Source organism: Cibotium barometz, chromosome 38 (genome assembly GCF_041138505.1).
Source record: "Cibotium barometz isolate CiBa-2024 chromosome 38, ASM4113850v1, whole genome shotgun sequence".
In the NCBI taxonomy this organism is placed as follows: Eukaryota; Viridiplantae; Streptophyta; class Polypodiopsida; order Cyatheales; family Cibotiaceae; genus Cibotium; species Cibotium barometz.
Genome location: NC_141083.1, coordinates 36,950,661 through 36,971,587, shown reverse-complemented (window position 1 = coordinate 36,971,587; position 20,927 = coordinate 36,950,661). Strand labels below are relative to the sequence as shown.

The following is a 20,927-nucleotide window of genomic DNA, read 5'->3' as shown; positions in this document are numbered from 1 at the left end:
AATGGAGGGCAATACCTTCAATGTCATAGTCTTTCAAAGCTGAGGGAATCTAGCCCTAGGCCCATCACACACCTTAATCTTTATATAGTACAATCTAGAAGCACATTTGCAATGAGCGATGAGACTTGGAAGTTCAGAGGCAATAATCCCCATTTTTACATTGCATGATGTCTCTTAGAGTCCCATAGAAACTAGCAGTGATAGTTTGCAACATGGTTGGATGCATCCATTAGCAAAAAGCAAAAAGTTGCCACCAATAGGCAAGAATCCTTTCTGTCATCCTCAGTAAAAATTTGCTGTGAAAGCATTTTGTCTAGATCACATTCCACCAAGGCATTCATAGATGATCACAAATATATACACACTTGGAGATGCAAGAAGTTCTCCCCACAACAACGAAGTACCCTTGACATAACAAAATGCTTTGAATTCACAACATGAATAACATCTTTGGCCTGCCTTGTTCGCAAGGAAGCTGTAGCATTTTCCTCAGGTCAAACTTTGACTTTTGTTAGGTGATAAAAGATTTTGGAGAGGTGGTGTCTGTTGACTCCTTATTCCCTTTATATTTTTGAGTCCCACTCTTTTCTAATAAAGTCTCTCCCTATTCATGATTCCATCATTAACTTTCTATTCTTGAGGATCTCTAATTCTTTATGTATGAATCACAGGTGAAAAGAGTGCGATGTAAGAGTAAAATTCTACCTTTTTTCTTCTTCCCCATATGGCTAGGATATATTTCATTGTTTTCTTTTTGGTTTCACAATTCCATGGCTATTTGTTGATGCACTAAATTGGCACAACTTATGTAGTATAAAAAGACGAAGGTGAAGCTTAACTTAGAGGTTGAAGATAGATGTACGCTTGGTGCTTTTGATGTATGCACCAACTGTGGGTCCCAATCGATACGAACCCATTTTTGGACAAGCACTCCCATCGGCACCCAAGTGCATCCGGAGTGAAGAAATGAGCATCGAATGTGCATCTTGCGAATGGGTTTTCAAACGCATGATTTGGATCCAATAGCCAAGCTCTACCAATCCAACGAGCAATTTTGTTGGTGTGCCTTTGAAAAAGTAAAATATATGCTCTTTTTCGAGTGTAGATATATGCTAAGCCTAACTTTGAGGCCATGCTGACTTAGGCCATGGGAACACCATCTAAAACCTTACTAGGATCGTTTAAACATGAGGCTAACTAGATCACCATCTAAAACCTTAGGAGCCAACTAGGATCGTTTAAACATGAGGCTAACTTGAAAGCTAATTAAATTAAATTTGATGGAATTAAGGTTTGCTAATCTCGGGCGTACGCATCGACGTGCGAGCTTGTCATTCTATTTCCTATTTTTTCTTAAGTCGCCATAATCATCATCGTCATCATCATCATCATCATCCCCTCTCTCTCTGTTTCTCTCTCTTCTGTCTCTCTTTCACGTGGGAAGATGGGCTTCTCTCACCTCCACCATCTTCAAAACGCAGGTGAGCTTGGCTGCACCGGGCAGTAGCATATCCATGCCTTCGCTTGCTTCTTTGCCTGTAAGCGCTGCATCCTTTTAATCCATCTTAAATTCAAATTATTTATATAATCTCCTGCAGCTCCTCCTTCCTTGCTTTCAGTGGAACTTGGTTCTGCAAATTATCACCTCTGGTCTGCAAGTATATTTATATATATTTGATCTGCATTTTTACTATTGTTTTTCCCTGTATCAATATACATTATACAACGGTAAAATGTCTGAGAGAGTGCAGCCATACGTATGAAAGTTAGGGCACTCACTGCATAAAATTAAGGCAATCACGAGTTGTTTGTAACTTAAAACAATGCTCTTGCAACCAGAAGCTCACATGCATTTGCATTAGAGCCCATTTTTGTCCCCATTAAACACTCAGATTCTGGCATGCATTTTTATCCCCTATAGGGATTAGGGAGGTATTATTAAATATGGTGCAATTAATTAATCAAGTGGGCTAATTTGCTTCTAACTTCACTTTTTCTTATGTACCACACAGCTTGTGCAGTTACTAGTAAACTACTGCCATGCACCTGATTTTAGTTTCAATTGGCCAGTCCATTAATCTTGCACTAAAAACAATATCCCCAGCTCCTGTTAATCAAAGGATTAATAAATTAAATCAATGCAGATTGTTTTTCTTCAAAGAAAGATCCAATCTCTCAACATTAATGAAGCCACATTGCAGAAGAATCAATTTATTGTAATTATGGTGCTCAATTAAGAACTTAGGCAAGAATAATTAAATTGTCTAGTGTGATTGTTGAAGCACTACTAGTGCTGGAGCTCTGATGGAGGATGGATTGTTTTTGTGATTAATGCAGGCATGATTAGGGTTGATTATTTCTGCTACTAGCGTGCTAATTGGAAGAAATTAAATTAATTATGGATTCACATAACATTCCTGCAAGCAGCAACACTAATCCAGCAGTGCAGCAGAGGAGAGAGGCATACAGTCTGAGGGCGCCTCCCAATGAGGCTTATGGTGTGGGCGTACACCCTCTTGCTAGGGACTCAAGGGGGTCTCTAGAAGTGTTCACACCTGGCGATCCATCAGGTCCTAGTGCTAGTGGTGCTGGTGTGCATGCGCCCGGGCAGCAACATTTTCCAAAACAGCAAGCTGGGAACAAGTATGGCCAGCAGTACGGCCAATCCTACCCAATAGAGGAAGAGCCTAATACAAGAAAATATGGTGAGATCTCTGCCTCTAGTAACAATGATCTTAGGGAAGGGGACACCAGAACCCATCCCCACCAGCAAGCCCCAGCTCAGCCTCGGCCACCTCCTGCAAATGAATTTGTCAATGATCGGCCCTGCACACAGTCGGGGTCGTCATCAGCATCAGCAGCCGGAGGAGGAGGAGGAGGTGGTGGTGGTGGTGGTGGGCCCAGAGGGTCCTACCACCTTGGTACAAGAGAGTCACACAAGCCGAAATCTGAGGCCATGGCAGAGAGAGTCGCCGGCTGGGGCCTTGTCCTGAAAACTGACACTGGTTCTGGCCGAGTCGACGGAGTACGGACCCGAACCTGCGAGGAGGAAAAGGAGTTTCGCCGCCTCTCGGAGGAGCGGAGATCCTTGAACTCCTCTACCACTGTGAGAACTTCCGAAGACTCGGGCTTCACCAGTGACACCTCCAATGCCTCCCGGCTCCCCCGTGTCTCCAAAGACGTGCTCGATGCCCTTGAGAGCTTCCAACAGACGTTTGTCATTGCCGACGGTACCAAGCCGGATCTCCCCATCATGTATGCTAGTGCTGGCTTCTTCAAGATGACAGGCTACACTTCTTCCGAAGTAATTGGGCGCAACTGGTCGGTTGTTCTTCCAATTTTCAAAGCTTTGTTTTAAAATAAAAAATGTTTTGCAGGAATTGATGTGTCATGCCCATTCTTTGTTGGAAATTACAGCCGGTTTTTGCAAGGAAAAGATACAGATCCAGAAGAGATAGATAGAATAAGAGACTGCTTAAGCCAAGGTACAGGCTATTGTGGCAGGTTGTTGAACTACAAAAAGGATGGCTCTGCCTTCTGGAACCTTCTCACCATATCACCCATCAAAGATGATGATGGAAGTGTGTTGAAGTTTATTGGGTGAGCAAATTTAATTTATATTGTGCCTTAGCCCAAGGTTCTAATTATTTCAAATTTTGAATACAAAAAAAGAGGGAGGGAAATTTTTTGGTCAGAGTGGCTATTGCACCACCCTGTCCAGAAGCGGGGGTAAGTTTGAATCCCCACGCCTAAATTTATAACAGATAATCCACAACAAATATAATACTAATTATTTGGTCATTTTCCAGTATGCAAGTGGAAGTGAGCCAGTTTACTGAAGGAACTAAGGAAAACGTGCTAAGACCCAACGGGCTGTCCGAGTCTCTTATCAAGTATGATGGTAAGCTGTTACCTGAACATGGGAAAGCTAACTAGATTAGGTTGAAAGCAGCTAACTAATGGGTTTTATTACAATTGAAAAGATAACTAGAGATTTGTTGATAACTTATAGTGGGTTTTCTTCTTGATGATGGTATGTTTTCTTGCTTCTAGCTGAATATATATTGGGGTAGTTCTCAAATTCAATGCTGGAGGTGGCTTTATGGATGAAGACTTTTGGCTGGCAAGTGCACGAGTGTGCATGGGAGGAAAATGTCTCTATAATTTGAATGGTTTTAGGTCTCAGCACCGACTGGGCAACAGTTTAGTGGTTATAATGGATTCATCCCTTTGAGAAGGTCTAGATTGGAATTGTGGAATGATGAATGATGCATGTACAAAGCACATTATATACCTATCATACCAATGTACATTGACACAGTATGTAGGTGCCCTTAGCATACCAAGCGGCACATTGACACCGTATATAGGCACTGTTATCATACCTAGGTACATTATTTAAGTTGTACATAGACCAATACGTGGACTTAGTTATATTTGGAGGATGTGGTGTGGCCTTTCTAGTAGGCCACATGGCAGTTGAGGGGTTGTGCCATCTGGCTGCCCCCAAAATATATCCACAGGCTGCACATTCTTGAGGTTTTGGTGTTTTTTAATATGATGGTGCGTTTTATTATCGTGGTTTAATTTTTTTCCGAGTTATGCTTGTAAATTTTTAACATGATTTTGAATTGTGCAGCTCGTCAGAAAGATAGAGCATCCTTACAGGTCACAGAGCTTGTGGAGGCCATTAAGGACCCCAAGCCTGGCCCCAATAATCAAAAACCTGGCATTCCCCTAGGGGTCCTCAAACCATTTGGTCCACCTGGACCTCGTAAAAGCCCCGAGATCCAAGGTCTGGGTGGCCAGCAACATGATTCTAGGGAAACAAAATCTGCCCATTTTCAGCTTGCGAATGTACCTGATTCAAATTCCCAGAGAGAGTCCATTGCGAAGAGGAATCGTTCGTCGGGATTCTTCTCATTCCTGGGGTATCGGCTCCTATTGCTTATTGCGAAACTCTTATAATATATTGTTGCAACATTGGATTATTGGGTTGACACATTGTCTGTAATTGCAGCTCTAGTAATCATCCAAATCTCTAGTTGCATGTGTGATTGAGTTTGATATGTTTTGTATGCATGTGCGAAACTGGCAGGTTGGACAAAATTGCTGGGAAAGGCCATACAAATCAGCAAGAAGCTGCTGAATTTATTGAACCAGAGATTCTCATGACAAAGGACGAGGACCCGTCTGAAACTTCATTTGAATTGGACAAAGCACGGTTGAAGGAAATTCGTAGAGGTATAGATTTGGCCACCACGCTGGAACGAATCGAGAAAAACTTTGTGATAACTGATCCGAGACTGCCAGACAATCCCATTGTGAGTACCACATGTTCTCCTGATGTTAGTTGTGTAGAAAATTAAAGTTGAAGGCAATGTTAAAAGTACATGGTTTACATGATGTATGGTTATGATTAGTGTACATGAATCAACAAAATTTTGGCTTTTTCATGGTGTCTTTTTTGGTTACTTGGATTGGCTAGATTTTTGCATCCGATAATTTCTTGGAGCTGACTGAATACTCAAGGGAAGAAATCCTTGGCAGGAACTGCAGGTATTAGAAGTCAATTAATGAATCAAATGTGAAATCAGAAAATTATACATGTATATACACATATGTACAAACATATGTATAACTCTTTGTGTGTGTGTGTGCACATCATACTTAATTGTAAATTTCTTTCTTTGAATTCTTCTGGGTATTTTTGACCTTGCACTTATAAGAATGGAATTTTGCGCTCTTTAAATTCTCATCTTTTGTTTTGTGTGTGCAAGATTCCTTCAAGGACCAGACACTAATCCAGAGACTGTGAGACAAATTAGAGATGCAATTGACAATGAAAGAGAGATTACAGTTCAGCTGCTTAATTATACAAAAACTGGTAAGTATTTCGTGGACATCATCTGCAATGTATTTGCAGGTTCATTTTAAGTGTTTTAATCGACAATGAGGGCTGTGGTTTTGGATCGTTGACTATAAATGAAAGAGACAAGCATATTTAATTGTTCAGGATGAATGGGCAGGAATATGGTTTTTGTGGTCAAGTAATTCTTATTATCTCTTAATATGTATCCCCAAGGTGAAACATTCCTTTTGTGTGCGTGAGAAAAAAAGCTTGAAAATAAAGACTGGTGTTGCAGGACGGTCGTTTTGGAATCTGTTTCATCTGCAGCCCATGCGAGATCATAAGGTAAAGTTTCTCACTGACCGTACTCCAGATTGCTATTTTGTCACTGTTTTATGTATATACACTCACACACATACATGTGTGCAGGCATATACATATACATATGCACATGCACATGCGAATCTTTATTATTGAATCAAGCTGCATTAAAATTGAAAACCTACATCTTCTTGGCTGGCCTATCACCATCATCATTATTTTCTGCAAAAGCTAGTCTCTCAGGGTTTCTTTTCGTCTCCGGTCAGTGTCACTGCCAGAAAGCTGATCTGTCAGCATCTCGTGTCATCTTCTGGCAATGTCATTGCCAGAATGATTGCCTTCTGATAGCTGTGTTAAACAGCAATGATCATGAGCAGACCATTCCCGCGGAAAGCTGCTCACCTCTTTCCTGCCAGGAATGGTCTGGTCGTGATAATTCACTAATTTTTCATAGTTGAAGTACACATTCATTTGAGGGCAGCGCCATGAGTAGTGAATGGTCATGAGCAGACCATTCCTTTGGATAGCTGCTCGCTGGCTGCCAGCAACTCACCACTTTCCTGTCAGGAATTGTCTGCTCACTAAAGCTTCGTAGCTGAAGTACACATTCATATGATAGCATTTGTCATATGTACACCGTAAAATTGTTAGTGTTTCTTGCGGTACCACTCATAATATTGAATGCCGTTCTTCTTATCTTTTCAAGACTTTTCAAGAGACTTTTCAAGAGGCATAACAGTTCAACTGTATATTTTGTTCAAACTATGGCTTTATTTTCACAAATTCCATTCAGTTTCTGGATATGCTTTGCAGGGAGAGTTGCAGTATTTTACGGGAGTGCAACTCGACGGAACTGAGTACTTAGAGCCTTTAACAAGACGTCTGTCACAACAAATTGCAACTGAAGGTTCCAAGATTGTAAGTCTATGTATATAGTCCAACAATGAATCTCATGAAGATTTAGTTTAGGTGCACAGAAACTTAACAACGATCTGGGTGTTTCTTGTTATTTGATAGATTCGGGAGACCGCAGTTAACGTAAATGATGCATTAAGAGAGCTTCCGGATGCTAACCTGGTAAGTGGATGAAATTTTTTGTGTGCAGAATCACATGTCAAAATGATTCTGATTTTACGATTTTTAAATGTTCCAGAAAGTGGAGGATCTTTGGAGGATTCATTCTAAATTAGTTCTCCCTAAACCACACAAAATCAACAATGATTCATGGAGAGTGATTCGGAGGGTAAATCTTTGTCACCTTTGTCTGTTCAGTATATGATCTAATGACTTCTGCCCATATATCTCTCTCTTTTTTGATATTCATTAAAATGCATGAATACTTTAATGATTACATCTTATATGCATGCATTGGTTTTGATTACTTTTCTTAGATTCATGCAAGTGGGGAGAAAGTTCGGCTCAAACATTTCCGTCCTCTGAAGCCTCTTGGGTATGGGGATAGTGGAAGGTGGGTACAATTCTCATCTTTAATGCTAAAAAATTGTGTTTCTACCCTTTTCACATCTAATTTCACAAGTCTATGTATGTCCACATGCACGTGTGTGCATGCATGTATATCCTTTGGATGTCCTGTAGTATCAGCAAGTGTGTCCTTGTGCCTTGGGTGATGGCAGATTCTCATGTTTCTTGTACATACAATCTGATAAGTATTTCTGTGTGTTTGTAGCGTACACTTGGTTGAGCTCCGAGGAACAGGGGAAGTATTTGCAATGAAAGCAATGGAGAAAAATGTTATGGTGAAGAGAAACAAGGTGCATGTTGACATGTTTGCAAACCTTGATGTAGAATTGCATGTGTGTGTCTTATAGTAACACTTAGTTGTATAGCAACACAAAGAACTGATGTTCCCTTGACAGTTGGTAAATTATATTTGTGGAGCAAGAGATGGATGAAGTTGTCATAGGGTGAAATGCATGTTTATTTTCACTGGCTAGCAATATAATCAATAATCTGAATTTACAGGTGAATTGGACTGTTGATCAATCTAAACTTTCATCCTGATCTCCACCTTGTCTTGTTGTGCCGTAGGTTCATCGTATATGTGCGGAAAGGGAAATTCTTGGCATGATGGATCACCCTTTTCTTCCTACGCTCTATGCTTCATTTGAGGTATTGTCTTAGAAGTCATTGTTTGGGATATAACACCTTGGATTCTCGGGCTTTTTGTACATATTGCTTGGATTGTAGGACTGCTGGTGCAATGAATGGAGAATGAACAGTGCAAGACTTGCAACACGAAAACATTCACAAGTATCTACGTACTAACAATGAATAACTACAGAAAATTGTCTTTACGAATAAGATTTTCTATTCCCCAAAGATGAAGTATCTTACGTACTAACAATGAATAATTATGGAAAACTGTCTTTACAAATAAGATTTTCTATTCCCCAAAGATGATCAATCCCAGAAGTAAGCTCAAGGTTACGAAGATTGCCTGCTTCCCTCAAACGGTGTGGATTTCTTATGGAGTTTTGAGATTCATTTATCATAGTTGGGTCTCGGGCTTTGAACTATCCCAAGGCATGCATTCTGTCCGCCATTGCATTCAACTCCGCCCAGAGGGCCACTGGCGTTTTACCAAGCCAGGCTGATATGACAGCATCTTGCTCCAGGCTAGCATCTGCGCATTCGCAGACACGACAAAGAATGAAATATCATCCAGAGGGCCACTAGTGTTTAATCAAGCTGGGCTGATAGTACCGTGGCTCAGACTAGCATCTGCTCATCCATAGCCACAAGGAAGAATGAGATCAGAAAAGGTATCCTGAACTAACTCTTCCCAAATCCTACTGTACTCCCTTTTAATATGGGGACCCCTTTCTAAGCGGGCTGACAATTCTTAAGCAGGTAGACAACATACACGGGATGCTAGAGTGTTTTTCTTGTGCGAATTCCTAGGCCAAAGTAAAACAAATCTAATATTTTCCCAAACCTAGGTATACTGTCCTGAAGCTATGGGCTCTATCCCTGGTTAGACAGCCAACACAGAAGAAATACCGAGACAGAAAAATTGTGCTAGCCCCAGGCTCTAATACCCATTGTAAGACTACTGTTTGCAAACAATGAATGTGTTAATGGAGGGGGAGAGAAAAACATTCACAAGTACCCTGCTCTGTTCCTTGTATTAACAAGGAATAATCACGATAAATTGGATGGACAACCAAGATAAAATCTATTCTTAAATGACGGTCAATCCCAAAAGTAGGCCCAAGTTGATGAAATTTAAACAACTTTAGTTAAATCAGCCCATCACTTATATTGGAATAATACCACATGCCATTCTTTCACGTATCATGTGAGCCAGCTCTCTAGATTTCAATTGAGTCTTGCTCAAAATTCCATACCCTAGTCAAGAAGAAGTCACTTGCACCGAGTGATGTTGTGGGGCTTGCATGAGTAGTCGTGAACGGTGTTCCTTGAATGGTTAACTTTGGCTCCATTGATTCAATTACTCTCACCAAGATTTTATGATCGAAAGGGGTCTCATCATTTTTTGATCACGGACTTGTTGCAGGCGGCTCCAGTGGGCCGACAAGGATGGATCGCCAACATCCGGTTCTTGGGTCATAGTTACACCGCCGACCGGGTTGAGTTTAATTTGGCAGCCCTGATGACAGACTGTCACGTGCACGCTCTCATCATTTTTTTTGGCCTGTGAGTGGATCAGGGACTTGTTGCAGGCCACCCTAGTGGGCCGACAAGGATGGATCACCGACATCCGGTTCTTGGGTCATAGTTACACCCAGATGGAGTTTCATTCGGCAGCCTTCATGACACACTGTCATGTGCACACTCTCCTGAGTGTGATGTGGACATACTTCTACCCATCGGCCACCTCAGAGGTCAAGTATGTGGCCAAATTCATGTGTTTGTAAGGGATGTTGTGTAAGATCATTGTAATATTGTCCATGTGCTAGATGAGCAGCCTAGTATGGACATAGTTCTTGGGTTATTATGTGAACACTTAATTGGACATTATTATTAGGGTTGGTAGAGTTGGTAGCCAACTCACCAACATTAGACACTATAAATAGGAATCTAGGCCTTACCCATATTCATTCATTGATTAGGCAGACATCATTGAGTCACTGAGAGCTCAGGAGCAGTAATACCAGTGAGTATCTCTATTCAGCATTGTATATATTTCATGTTAGTAATTCATGGTAGATTAGGTCATCTCTCTACTGTGTAGCATGAAGAAGAAGCAATTTGTGCATGGGTTTAAGTTTGATTAGGCACTAATCACAATCAATCAATTCATAAACATGCTTCCGCAAGCACTCATGTTCCATAGGTACTGGAGCATCAGGTTTTGGTGGAATTAAGGCTGCAATTTTTTGTCTCATAAGGGAGCGGAGATCCATCGTGAAGAACTCCATCATCGTCGGTGTTTTCTCTCATGTTTGCATTTTTTTCCATCAAGGTTGCGTTTTGCAAATTCTGTACCAGATAGCTCGTGTGTGTGCAAGGAACACTCAGCCAAAAGGCAAGAAAGAGGACCAAGCATACCAAGTAGAGGGGGCGGATAGAGCAAGCAAGACAGATAGGTGGAAGAAGGCACATTAGGGGAGTCCAGTGGTGGGCTATCAAAGGCCAGATCTAGGAGAGCATAAGGGCTTCCAGATTCAGCTCTATTCAGGCTACAGGGCAGCATACAGTAGGCATCCAGATTCGGCAAAAACACACCCTATTCATGCTGCAAGACAGCAACACAATGCCACGGTAGCAAAACGCAGCAGAAGAGCGCCTCAAGGGGGTGTTACAGGCCGGCGAGTTTGTGGACGGAGAAGGTAGATAGGGTAGCGCTTTATATCTACGTAGATGCGGCCTCCTTGCCCAAGCAAATTGGCCACACCCACCCCTTCTCCATCGCGCAAGGATGAAACCTTTGCTTAGTCCTTGACCACAAAGGTGTGTTTGTTTTTCTTCACGTACATCTGTGGCATGTGCACGTGTAGAACATGGATTTTTGATAAATGTAGAGAGAGCTCTTTGGTTTTTTGGGAGAAAGCATGGTCCACCAACATTGATCTCTACAAGGACATAGTGGCACCATATAGGATAGAGAGAAGTGAGGAGATTATCTAGTGGTTGGAGAGCCAGTTGGTAGCTTCCGAGACAAGAGATCCAAGCAAGAAAGGCAACATATACAATGGTAAGTCCATCCATAGTAGAAGCTCGATAGGAGTGTCCAAGGATGCCATAAATCTTTCAAGAGGAAGTGGTATTAGTGAGAGAGTTCCCAAGTAAGGACCAGATTCTAAAGGATGAGCACCAGGAGCAAGCACTACCAGGCTTGGAGGTGATCCAAAAAGCTGGAAGCTGGAGGGCAATTGATCCCCGAGTCCATTCTAGTTTCTGAGGAAGAGAAGTCATCGAGTGAGTTTCAGAATTTTCTCTCCAAATCCATTGAGAAGGATGATGAGATGAACGATTCCGAAGTGGTGTCTACCATGCTAGCGGAGCATTGAGAGGTAGAGGGGCTCGTTCGAGTGCCTTGTCACCATTTGACTGCCCAAGTGGTCTTCTCCTATTTCGTGCCAAGGTATGGGAGGCTAAGGAGCTTTGTGTTTTGCCCGTACTGAGGCTAGAACTCGTGTCACCTACAGGAGGCCAAGCCTTGTGTCACCCGTAGTGTGAACAGGACGTGGAACCCAATGTCAAGGATCCTTGTTTAGGCTCCCCACTGAGCTAGTTCTGTGCTCGAGAAGACTTGCTATTTATAGGTTCCAAGAACGGGAGATATATCCATTGCATAATGCATATGCACGCATCTCTGCCTGCTTGAAATTGTTTTTGTGTGACTTGTTTTCATGTGGCTTCTTGCTATGATGTGTTCAATTCACGAGCAAGGGACACCTCCTTGTGAACCGTGTGAATACCTTGCATTCTGATATGTTTTGTGGCATGTGAACAAGTGGTAAGTATTAATCTAGATGTTTGTTCTTTATTGTAAAGGTTTTATAACCTTTATTGTTCAAACTCATTAAAGTCGGGCATTGCCTAGTGCCTAGAGCCCAATAGACCTTTGCGCGGGCAATCCCAACATGTGGGCACCCTTAACCATGTAAACACACATTACTGTGTGAACTCTTAAAAGATGTGGCCACCCCAATTTGAGCCTGTGCCATGTGGCACTTGGGGGTTGGATCCCTTCTGTCTCCTACGACTCCCACCTACTCCTTTTGCATGTACGAGCGCATCTTTCTCTAGTTGAACTCCCTTATGCAAGTCGACTCTTTCTGAGAACTAAAAAAAGGAACTGGTGGCGGTTGCACTCACATTGGGTTGTACCTGACTCCTGCATACTTGTTGTACCATTCGTCTATTGGCTGTAGTTTCTTGCACCAGCTATGTACCCTTCTGCAGACTTTGATTGCCCTATATTTGTTGCACCTACTGAGCATCGTTGTTCCAGCAATCCTACTGACTACAATACTTGTACTTGGTGAACCGATTGTCCTGACTTAGCATCTTGCTGCACTCGACAATACCTGTTGTACGTGACCACTTGCTGTATTTACAGTGTACTTGCAGTAACTGACTGCACCTATTGTACCTAACAACACCTGTTGTATTTACAATGTACTTGCAATACTTGATTGCACCTACTGTGCTCAATTGTACTAGACAACACCTTCTGTACTTGCTGCACCCGATTGCACCTACTGGACATGCTTCTACCCATTGGCCACCTCAGAAGTTTCATGTGTTTGGAAGGGCTATTGTGCCAGATCATTGTAATATTGTCCAGGCGCCCAATGAACAGCTCAGTGTGGACATAGTTATTGGGTTATTGTGTGAACAGACTTAGTTGGACATCGTTATTAGGGTTGGTAGCCAATTCACCAACATAAGGCACTATAAATAGGAGTCTAGGCCTTAGCCATATTCATTCATTGAGTAGTCAATCATCATTGAGTCATTGAGAACTTAAAGAGTAGTGCTACTAGTGAGTATCTATTTAGCATTGCATATACTTTATGTTAGTTGAAGACAAAGCAGTTTGTGCATGGGTTAAGTATATGATTAGGCGTTAATGCTAATCAATCAATTCATAAACATGCTTCCGCAAGCACCCATGTTACGTAGACACCTTGGAGCAAAGCCCGATTCTAGTTCGGGTGTCCTTCGCCCGTTGACGAGCAAGAGCCAACAGATGTTTGTTGTTTGTACATACAAAGTAATTTTTATGAAGCTTTTTGAGAAAGTTTTAATTTTTTTTGCTAGAAAAAAATTTCTTGTCATGCCCCCCCCCCCCCCCCCCCCCCCCCCCGCGCCCCCCAAAAAAGAAAAGAAAAGAAAAAGATCTTCATTAGTCATAAAAGAGAAACATCCACAAACTACAAAACTAATAGTTCCAAAGGGGAGCTTGTTGTAGTCTCCCTCCATAGAGGTAAAAAGAGAAGAACAAGTGGGGACTCCCTCTCGAGCTGGTCTCTCGTGAAGGGCGATGACATTAGGGGAGGGGAGGAAAATGCCGCATTGGGGGCCTGAAATAGCAAGACGGTCCATCGCCCTCTCTAGTGAGGAAGGGACCTGGAATCCAAATGCGAAGGAAGGCGGTTTGGCGGTGTTGCATCTGCTTTGAGTCGCCTGAGCCATCAATGGCCTTTCTGTGTCTCGCTTGTCGGATATGCCAAGCGGTGATACTGTTGATGATCTCCCATCTCTAAAAACTCAAGTTTCTTGGGTCCACTGTGTAAACTGAGATTGCTGAGGCTGATATGGCCGAAATCCGAAAGTGAGTGAGCTTCATGGCAGGGTTCATGCCGTCCTTGTAAAAAAAGGATTTGAAAATATACTAGTGCAATAACCATGCATTCCAACGGAATTAATGGTAACTATGCTTGTTTTCTTTTTCCGGACTAGCCTTAGGCTTAAGATCCTCCCGTAGTTACTGATTTTCCACCACCACCACCAGTAGGCGCTTGATTATCCGCCTGTAGGCGATGCCGTAGAGGAAGCACCAAGGAGGGTTTTGAACCCAGGACCTCATGGTCCTAGGTAAACACCTTCACCACTTGAGCTATCACCTCATTGGCTAACTATGCTTGTTTTTATCTGTTAGTAAAGTGAATGATCAAGTTTGGATCTTACTTTTCATCCACCTCCATAGTTGGGAGAAAATTTGAGGGCCCCCCTTACCGTGCATTATTTATGTATAGAAGTGCCACTTATTTCAACAGATGACGATGATGGTCAATTTGCATACACTATTGCCATCAAGTCCATGAAAAATGATGTGATTAAAGTTTTGTTGTGATTGTTGATTGATTGCAGTGTAAAGCTCCTTTTTTTTTTGTTTGCAGACAAGAACACACGTGTGCCTCATCACGGACTTTTGTTCTGGAGGGGAGTTGTTTTTGCTTCTGGATAAGCAACCCAAGAAAGCGTTTCGTGAGGAGGCGGCAAGGCAAAGTCTCTCAAACTCCAGTTTCTCACGTTTGTTTCATGGAGTTGAGAGGGAAAAAAATTAGCATTTTTGTAATGGTTCTTAGATCTTTGTAAATTAGCTCTGAATGTGCTGTGAACATCTGAATAGTGATTATAAAAAAAGACAAGAAGAAATTGCATCTTTGAAGGTTCAGTCCAGTCGGTTTATTTTTGAAGAAAACTTTTTTCTTTGGCAATATATGACAGGTTTTATGCAGCAGAAGTCATCGTTGCTCTGGAATATCTTCATTGCCAAGGCATGAGACTCATTTTTTGTTTTGTGTGTACACCAAGTCTGTTTGTAAAAAAAAAAAAAAAAAAACTTCCACTTGTTGATCAAGGAAAACGATTAGTTCCTCCCAGTCTACAGCCGCGCTGCACTCTATGCATATGTACGCATTACATACTATTATGTACATATTACATATTTATGAATGCATGTATTGTTGGGGGCACAATTCTCATGAGGCTTTTGAGAGGTGGAGGGGTTGGTGGGTGCCTAGCTCTCCCACATGCAACGGAATCTTTCAGGGGTGGCAATTATATAGGCTGGAGCCGAAACCTTCAGTCAGATATATCACTCCTCCCGTGCCCCCGCTTGCCAGGCAGTCTTTTAGGGGGGAAGCTTGTCGGGGAGATATGAGCCCTAACTGCAACACTGCTGTTTGCTCATGGTGTAATTCTCACGAGGTTCTTGAGGTGTGGAGGGGGTTGACATGTGGTCTGGTGGGTGCCTTGTTATATCCCACATGCAGTGGAATCGTCTAGAGGGGTGCTACATAGGCTGGAGTGGAACCTTCATTCAGATATTTCCCTTGGCCAGTTTTTTAAGGGGGGCGGCTTATCAGGGAGATGGGAGCCCTGACTGCAACGCTGCAGTGCCCTTGCTCGTGGTGGTGCGCCTCTTAGGAGTTGGGCTGGCCATGCTAGTTGTGTAGAACTGGCACATATCCAGACTCCAATATGTATATATGTATTGATCGCAGGAAAGAGACTTCTATTAAGTAATATAAAATCATACAAAGGGAGATCACAACCAAAAGGTAGGGAGATCTCGACCGATTGGGGGGGCACTATGCTGCCATAAAAGCCCGGTAGGAGCGGAGGAAAAGAAAATACTATGGTTCCACTCTCTCATGAATATGCTGCTTGCTCTAGAAGATCCCTGTATACGGGCCCAAGTGGCCAAAATATTATGAACGATGTCACTCTGTATACTGCAAATACATTGGGCGTCATAAATATGAATACCCTTGAAGGCCTTTGAGCATCTGGTCTTCCAGATATGCCAGGCCATGATACTAGTAATACCTAGGTGGTGTCAATACTCAGCAGAGGTGGTGCGTATCAGAAGTGGGGGATATCCTGAAGCAAACCCCTCTGGGCTTTGCCCCCTACTGACAAGTATAACAAGCTCTGCTCCCCTGCCCTCAAAAAGAAGCTGTGGGCCAGGCTGAGTCAACCATGTGATAGCCACCCTAAGTAATATAAATGGCATCACTCAGATCCTCTGTGCTCCTTTGCACTCCCCTAAGCAATGATACACAGTCTTGGATGGAACTGGGAATCTAGGACAAGAGGGGTCCACACCAACAATCTAGGACAAGAGGGGTCCACACCAACAATAGATTTCCAATGGTTGGTGGGCCGCCCACTGTGTAGAAACAGCCAGAAGTAGTAAGATATCTGGCTCCTCCTGTAGGAGTGCCAAAGTCTCTGCCAGTATCTCCTGGTGTGATGTCATATGCCTCTTGAGTGAGGTCTAAGAGTGGGAACTCTCTAGGTCTTTCCAAGCATGAGCAACCTTGCGTTATGCAGAGTGTAGCTGAAGAAAGTTATGCTCCACATGGGGTTAGTCAAATTATCTTTATTTAGGCTTGGTGAGTAAACAAGTTGTTGTATGAGAAGTTACTTTCTTTGTATGACATGTTTAATTGCATGCATGTCAACTCAAATACATGTACTGGAATCTGAAAGTCTACATGGTTTGAACAGGTGTTATCTACAGAGATTTAAAACCGGAAAATGTACTATTGCAGAAAGATGGGCATGTGATGCTTTCTGATTTTGATCTCTCATACTTGACTTCATCTAACCCGCAGGTAACAACCATCATACCAAATAGCATGAATTAACATGTGGCATAATTTGTATTGACATGCACATGCTGTGGCTGGGTTTGATTTCCTGTCCATGAGTTGTCAGTCCTGACAGCGATGACAGTAATTAGTGAACTCCAATCTCAATGTTATATAAGTATTTAATAATGTAATCTTGAAATACTAGTTTTCTTTCCACTGAATTAACAAAATTTAGTTTGAAGTGCTTGAACATAAATGAATTCTGGTTTATGCAGTGCCACCCTAGTGACACAGTTGTGATTTTAATATGGAAAATTTTGCTCTTTTTTCTATTAAGTTTTGTTTTCCACTTGGGGTGTCTGGTTTTGAACTCCCTACAGCTTCGATAGGTAGGGTCATGCTGAGCTAAACCACTTGAGCAAGACCCCTTGTACTTTTATTTTGATTTTTCAATATTTTCACATTCCTATCCTTTTTGTTGCACAGCTTGTCATTCCCCCTAAACCGCGTGGGAAACGCAACAAATGTAAAAATATGCCACCTCCAGTCTTCATGGCAGAGCCAGTTGCATCCTGCAACTCCTTCGTTGGAACAGAAGAATACATTGCACCAGTAAGGGCAGCTTCCCTTCTCCCTTCCTAGACATTTATTCCATACATACATTCTAGGGTTCCAACAAAAGTTATGTAAACATAAGGGGTTTCTAGACACTTTTCTGCACAAAAGGGATGTCCTATGTGATTTGTGTAGAGAGAAAGGGGTCGTTTTATATGGTTAAGATTTATACAAAGGGTTTTATAAATACCCTTTGATCAATGTTATATATAGGGTTTTTGAATAGCGATCCCCCCGATCCCCCCCCCCCCCCCCCCTTTTTTCCCCTTTTTCTTGGATGCATTGAAATGTTATCTAAAATAATTATTTGCTATAGCTGATTGCTCCTTTTTTTTAAAAATATGCAGGAGGTTATTTCGGGAGCAGGTCATAATAGTTCTGTTGACTGGTGGGCACTTGGTATGCAACACTTTACTTGTAATTCTATGAAGTACTAGTCATGAATGCATCATGAATGGATGTTGTGCACATGAATTTTGTTTCTCTACATAAAGACATATATATACACATACAAAATCCAACACACGCCCTCTTCCCCCTTCACACCTGACCCTTCCCTTTCCTCACGCTGCAGCCATTCCCCCCCTCATAATTGCACTAGTACTTATAAAGGTTTGATTCTCTTAGCAATTTAAGGTGCATTGAAAAGACAAATCCATCCTGGGTGATGTTGCTTTTCTTTGAAGATAATTCTCTCTAACGTCAGCTATTGGATTCTATATTTGAAACATGTTCAGGCATCTTGCTAACGTCAAGTATTGAATTCTATATTTGAAACATGTGCAGGCATCTTGTTGTATGAAATGCTTTATGGACGCACACCATTCAGGGGCAAGACACGGCAAAAGACTTTTGCAAACATCCTACACAAGGATCTCGTGTTCCCAAGGCGGATTCCTGTAAGAATCATCATCATTTTCATGAGGCATAAATTCTGCTTCTATTGTGGATGCATTGTCAATGCTCCATGCATACATGATTGATCACATGATTTTTTATCAGAAAGAAGAGGCCCAATCAGAGATCTGACCAAAATGAAATAGCGATACCATAAGAGAGAAAAAGGAGTATGAGATAAGACATGCTAGCCATACTTAGATGTGTCGGTCATGATAAGCTGATGAGATGATCGTGGTTAGAATATGAGAGTCGCAAGCTTTTCAATCTCTCTCTTGTGAGCATCACACCTTTATTTAGAGCCTTTGTTGCCATGTTGTGTGTTTGTGTTTGGTTGTTACTGCAGCAATTAACTTCTTTTTTCCTTCCCAATCCACACATTAGCTGTAGGCCCAAGATTCTCCTGTAGTTACCATTTTTCACTGCCCGGAGGTGATTGCCACCAGGCGCATTTTATCCGCACATAGGCGATGCTCCCGAGGAAGTACCTTGTGGGGTTTTGAACATAGGACCTCCTAGTCCTAGGCAAACACCTTCATCACTTTCATTGGCAGCTGTTAACTTCTTTCATGCAAAGTTTGGATTAAGCAAAGTATCTTCATCACTTGAACAATGAGCTCTTTAGCAACTATGTCTGTCTGCTTCATTCCATAGGCATATAATTCAGTGATTTTTTTTTGCCCAAAATGGTATTTTCTTCTGTGCAATCAGCTGCATGCTTTGACATTATCCACCCTACCGTCTCTGTTTACGATGGCTCTTTTCTTTTTTCTTGCAAGAAAGGTGACTTCTATTAAGCATGAACAAAATCATACATAAACATGGGCATAGGCCTGCTAAAGATTATAGACAAGGTGTGCGTAACCAGTTTGGGATATTTCCAAGAGAGTCCTGAGGGGCTAGAAGAAGAAAACATTCCATGATCACGTTCCCTAAGGTAGGCACTGCACCCAAATTGTGCAGATTTGGAAGGACCCCTGATACTTTCCCAAGTGACCATGTATGTTATCTCTCCAAATGAAGGATATCAACTGACTATAGGAATTCTGGATACCATAAATAGCTTCTATACATTTGGTTCTTCAAATCTGCCATGCTGTGATACTAGAAAAATCTTCCAGAAAGAATCCATTGCACCATGGGGTGATACGAACTGAGAAGTTGGGATCTACCGAAAAGTGCAAGTATGAACCGCCTCTCTATGAACTTGGAGGGCTGGGTCTATATACCTACTCCCATAGGGTACTTGTGGGCTAAATTGGGCTAACCAATCAAAAAAGCCCCAAGTGATATACACTATCCAATGAGCGTGGAAACAAAACACCAAATTCTATTGGAGTCTCCGTTGTTTCAAATGCAATGCTGAACTGACTCTATAGTAGCTAGGCATCTAGGATACTCACCGAGAATTTGTCTCCACCACTGATTAATCAGAATTCCATTCTCCAAAAATAGAAGAGAAGAGAAATCTTCCTCATCCTATAAGAATGCGAAAGACTATGTGAAGATATCCCAGAGCCAGGTGTGGTCAACTGTACGTCACATCCCCATGCCATCCAGACTGAATGGAATAGAAGGAAAGAACCTCTTCCTCCTCTGGTTTCGGATGATGGAAGAAACCAGTTGGAAGGACAGGAGGATGGCAATCTGCCTCAGAGAAATAAAACGTGTGTTATTCCTCTAGTCACCACTGGTCTCAAGGACACATCTAAGAATATGGTACATGAAGAAATTCTTCTAGGGCTCAGTAGCAGGAAGGATTTCTCTAACCACCAGCTTGCAAAGCACTGGATCTCTGGATCAATGATGTTCAATCCCCTTCGTGCTTGGGAAGGATAATGGTTTCCCAATCAACTGTGGCCCTGGAATCTGATGTGCCATCAAGCAGTGACTATAAGAAGTTTCGGATCACCCTTCACAACTTTTAATGCATCCGCAGTCATAGCACCAACAACAAGTGACATACCAAGTTGTGGCAAGCAACACCTGGTTTACCACCAGGGCTCTAGACGGCACATATTGAGCTTCCTTGAGCTCCAATGAAGGAGCATTTTCTTTATGCTCATGAGCATAGGAGGATGATTGGCTTGGGAAGAAGAGGCAGGTGAAGGGGCTTATTTGCGCAGGCAAGGGGAGAAGGCAACGAGAGAAGACAGGGAGAGAAAAAGGCGGGAAAACAGAGAGGAGGGTGGAGAGGTGAATGGTGGGCAGGAGGGAAATGCGCAACTAAGAGGGATACGGGCAGGAGGGAAATGTGCAAATAAGAGGGGTATGGGAAGCAGGAGGAGATACAGGTAAAGGGGTGAGTGACGGGAAGGAGGAAAATGCAGAGAGGGGGAATGGCGGGCAGGAGGAGAAGGTAGCTGATCCAGGTTGTTCTGAATCACATCATTCCACGTGATGGATTGCCTGACTGCCTTTGCTGCCAAACTCAGTAATTGCTAGCAGCCCTCATCATCAAATTCAAGAACACTCGTGAACACCATCCTCTAATCAAAGCATACAAGGGAGCATCATCTTCCCTGTCCAAAGTCACATCAAAGCAATCATTCATAGCATTCTTATCTATGCCCATCCAGGTTTCATCTTCATGCATAAGATCCATATCACTTGGCTCATCAGACAAGGAAACATCCACAGCATCAATCACATTCTCACAACCATAAACATGCTCATCCAAGCAGTCCACAATGACCTGCTCC

At 42.3% G+C, this 20,927-nt stretch overlaps 1 protein-coding gene across 3 annotated transcripts in view; it reads left to right on the top strand.

The window, feature by feature from the left end:
- The first annotated feature begins 1,062 nt into the window (after positions 1-1,062).
- LOC147616662 (phototropin-2-like) overlaps positions 1,063-20,927 on the top strand; it is a 28,731-nt gene continuing 8,866 nt past the window's right edge. Inside the window, exons 1-21 of one of the 3 annotated variants that reach the window (XM_086777729.1) lie at positions 1,063-1,481; positions 2,338-3,321; positions 3,418-3,600; positions 3,810-3,901; positions 4,640-4,931; positions 5,099-5,324; positions 5,489-5,559; positions 5,781-5,887; positions 6,147-6,196; positions 6,986-7,090; positions 7,190-7,249; positions 7,326-7,415; positions 7,564-7,640; positions 7,860-7,944; positions 8,222-8,302; positions 14,509-14,612; positions 14,840-14,889; positions 16,628-16,734; positions 17,200-17,325; positions 17,676-17,727; positions 18,115-18,227. In XM_086777729.1, coding sequence (XP_086633855.1) covers positions 2,399-3,321; positions 3,418-3,600; positions 3,810-3,901; positions 4,640-4,931; positions 5,099-5,324; positions 5,489-5,559; positions 5,781-5,887; positions 6,147-6,196; positions 6,986-7,090; positions 7,190-7,249; positions 7,326-7,415; positions 7,564-7,640; positions 7,860-7,944; positions 8,222-8,302; positions 14,509-14,612; positions 14,840-14,889; positions 16,628-16,734; positions 17,200-17,325; positions 17,676-17,727; positions 18,115-18,227 — 2,994 coding nt within the window. In that variant the 5' untranslated portion in view covers positions 1,063-1,481; positions 2,338-2,398. Of the gene's footprint in view, positions 1,539-1,790; positions 1,933-2,337; positions 3,322-3,417; positions 3,601-3,809; positions 3,902-4,639; positions 4,932-5,098; positions 5,325-5,488; positions 5,560-5,780; positions 5,888-6,146; positions 6,197-6,985; positions 7,091-7,189; positions 7,250-7,325; positions 7,416-7,563; positions 7,641-7,859; positions 7,945-8,221; positions 8,303-14,508; positions 14,613-14,839; positions 14,890-16,627; positions 16,735-17,199; positions 17,326-17,675; positions 17,728-18,114; positions 18,228-20,927 lie in introns of those variants that run through there. The other 2 variants (XM_086777727.1, XM_086777730.1) reach the window with 2 other exon arrangements.